Raw genomic sequence first — 3,243 nt, 5'->3', positions numbered from 1 at the left:
GGTGAATCAATTTATTTCTAAATAAATCGATTCAGCCCGAAAAACACCCCATTTAACCAGCGTCTTTTTGATGGGGATTAAGTGGGTAAAAAAAAATGGCAGCCCTTTCTGAATCACTTCAGCGATTCGAATTAAGTGGGAACCATGGTGGTTTAAACTGAATCATTTGGAATCATAATCCAGTTTAAACCATAGTGGGAACAAGGCCTTAGTTATTGAGGTTAATTAGAATTGCCAAAGTGTCTAGTTAACTCAGTTACATTTGATGCAGAAGTGTGGGTTTGGTGAAAAGAGATGGGTAGATGAGCACTCTGGGACATCTTGGTGATTGGACTTTGTTATCCAGGCATTTGGGCCTTGTGAGCAGATTGTAGATGGCCTTTGGGGCTCATTTGACTTATCTGATGATAGCTGTAGGGCAGAAGGGAAAGATGGCTTCAGAAGGCCACCTTCTGCATGAACATGAGTGTGGTCTAAGAGGAAGTGTGAATATAAATTCCAGGTAGGAGTTACCTCAAACAGATCTCAGGCCAGTCCCTGCCAAGATGCCTGTACTGCAGCCATTCACTCAAAACCACAAGGTTGCGAGTTCAAGACCAGCAAAAGGGCCCAAGCTCGACTCAGGCTTGCATCCTTCCGAGGAGGTCGCTAAAATGAGTACTGTACCCAGACTGTTGGGGGCAAATTAGCTTACTTGCTAATTAGCTTACTTGTTGTTCACTGCTATGATCTTTGGAATAGCAGTATATAAATTAAAAAAACATAAAAAAACATAAAAAAAGAACCCAAGTTAACTTTTCGTGTATGTTCATTTCCATGATAAAGGCTTTTGCTTAGGTTAAACAAATGTGGTTCTTGTTCAGTAGACTACTTGATGTTTCTCTTTGTTTCTGACTGTAAGTGAAAAAATAAGTTTATAATCTCTTTGCAGAAGGAGGAAGGGGAAAGACTGCCATTCCTTCTTTCCATTTGACCAAGTCAAGCAATAGTGGGGTTTGTCTCACATGAGATGCTTGGTTGAAATGTCTACCTTAACCTTTTCCCTCAAACAACTGACTTTGTTTGTCCCTAGAGTCAGTGCTGACTGGCAGCTCCTTTATCAATGGGGCAGTGAATCTGCTCCAGGTTTTGTCCAGACTTTGAAGGGGCTAGCCATGGTGTTAGACTGCATCTGTTCTGAAGACTGGGTTCAGAGTGTGCTTTTGTTCTCTTCCGTATCCTCTCCCATATCCTCCCTGTTTCATTTCAAGAACTTCCATATATACAGAAATGCCAGATTACATTCAGGTTTTCCTTTTTGTTGGTTTTTTACTCTGCCAGTAGTGCAGGAGCAAAGAATGTTTGGCCCTCCAGATATTCTAGGACAACAGCTACCATTAGCTAGAGTCACCAGTGGGATAGTGAGATGCTTGGAATTGCAGTCTAACAACTCTTAGGGATGTGATGGTGGTGATGTGGGGTCATACTTTCTCTATCACCAGAGATTGGATTGAGCATTGGGCTTGAACTAGTCAGTCTCTTGTTCAAATATTCACATAGCCAGGGAGTCCACAGGCTAAACATGGTCCAATCATTCTAATTCAACTGAGCCTATCTCACAGGACAGTTGTGAGAATAACTGGGGTAGTGGTGGTGGTTGAACATGTGTATCACTTATTCTTTGAAGGATACCCACCCCCAGCATTTTTAGAACAGTTTTGTGTTTACCTATTTGCAAAATAATTCTCCTCCTTCCCTTTTATATATTGCAGAACATAAATGCACAGTTGATGAACAAGAACAATTAGAAGAAACCCTTCCTCTTGTGCTGGGATTGATCTTGGGACTGGTGATTGTGATAACTCTTGGTGTTTACCATCTCCACCTCAAAATGACAGCAAACCAAGTCCAAATTCCACGGGACAGATCTGAATATAAGCATATGGGATAGCTGGCAAAATAACAATTCTGTGGAAACAAAAGCACCTCTTTTACAGAAGTCAGAGAATGATTGACTGTACCATGACCAAATGGAGAGGGCAAGGGTGGGAAGGGAAGGGGTGGGGAGGGATGGAGGGTGAGTGGGTGGGTGGGTTGGGATGGAGACGCAGCCATTTCTTGAGCATCTATGCTTAAAGGGAAGGGGGGCTTTTCTTCCCTGGAAAACTGTTGACACAGAAGCCAATATTTATTTAACTTGTCAAATTCCCCTTCATTTACTGAGAAAAATCTAGGAACAACAACAACAAAATTACATACCACTGCTTTTGCTATTGCAGCTAACCAACAGGAATAGGAAACCTATAGCCTTCTAGATGTTATTGCACTACACTTCCCTAACCCTTGTCCATGCTTGCTGTGAGTTGGTGTGAATAAGAGTCCATCAACATTTCAAAGATTAGAGTTCTATTCATGAGGGAGGAAATGATTGTTGCTAATTTCCTCTTTTCCTCTACAGTACCTTAACAGCTCTTAAAAACCTACTGGGAATGGTTGGAAAACCATCTGAAACAATCATGGTGGCTGGTGGCCTCCAAGTTGGTGGGGCAGAAATTCACTATGGGGCCATACAGATGGGCGGATTCGTGCTGCCCCACATCTGTGCTGCAGCATCCACACGCTGCAGCACAGATGCACCGCCAATAAGAAGCTGCCTAGAGTGGCTTCTTTTTTGTGGAGTTGCAAACAGGAAGGGGATTCCTGTCAGTGATGTCCGGATGCTACACAGTGGTGGTGTCATCATGGCGGCCTCCATGTGGACTGGAGGCCGCCATGATGGCAGCATCCATATGTACTAGGGTTCTGGAGCATGTGGTTGCTGCGTGCTCCCAAATCCTAGAATTGGCGCTGCCATGCCACTTCGCGCCTGTCTTTATTGGGCCTATGTAAACTTCAGAGCTGGTCTCCAAGATGCTGAACCTGTTTGGGACATAGGATTCAGCATTTGCACAGCTCCTTTAAAGCTTACACAAAAAGCTAGAATAGTTTTACCATGCTTCTGACATGGAAATTACCAGTCACCACTTCAAAACAGTGTGTGAGCAAGGCTTCTGGGCGGGGCGGGGGGGGGGGAACAGTATGGCTGAAAATCACTTACTACTCCTTATATGATCTCTGTAGCTTCTCAAATGGAAGAACTCTTTCCATTCCTGCCAGGGTTACTCTGAATCTAACATATGAACCTGCATTACCAAAGCAACAAAAACATTGCAACAGAAACAAAGGAGGAATGGAGACAAGGAATCTAGGACTCCCCCCATAACT

General features: G+C 43.5%; 1 protein-coding gene across 1 annotated transcript in view; it reads left to right on the top strand.

Annotated features, from left to right (window-relative positions):
* The window catches only part of LAMP5 (lysosomal associated membrane protein family member 5), a 16,411-nt gene extending 14,388 nt beyond the window's left edge, over window positions 1–2,023 (top strand). Inside the window, exon 6 of the mRNA XM_042445113.1 lies at window positions 1,752–2,023. Within this exon, the coding sequence (XP_042301047.1) occupies window positions 1,752–1,930 (179 nt within the window). The 3' untranslated portion in view covers window positions 1,931–2,023. The remainder of the gene's footprint in view (window positions 1–1,751) is intronic.
* Window positions 2,024–3,243: the final 1,220 nt, after the last annotated feature.

Source organism: Sceloporus undulatus, chromosome 1 (genome assembly GCF_019175285.1).
Source record: "Sceloporus undulatus isolate JIND9_A2432 ecotype Alabama chromosome 1, SceUnd_v1.1, whole genome shotgun sequence".
Lineage (NCBI taxonomy): Eukaryota > Metazoa > Chordata > Lepidosauria > Squamata > Phrynosomatidae > Sceloporus > Sceloporus undulatus.
This window is presented reverse-complemented; position numbering and strand designations above follow the sequence as displayed.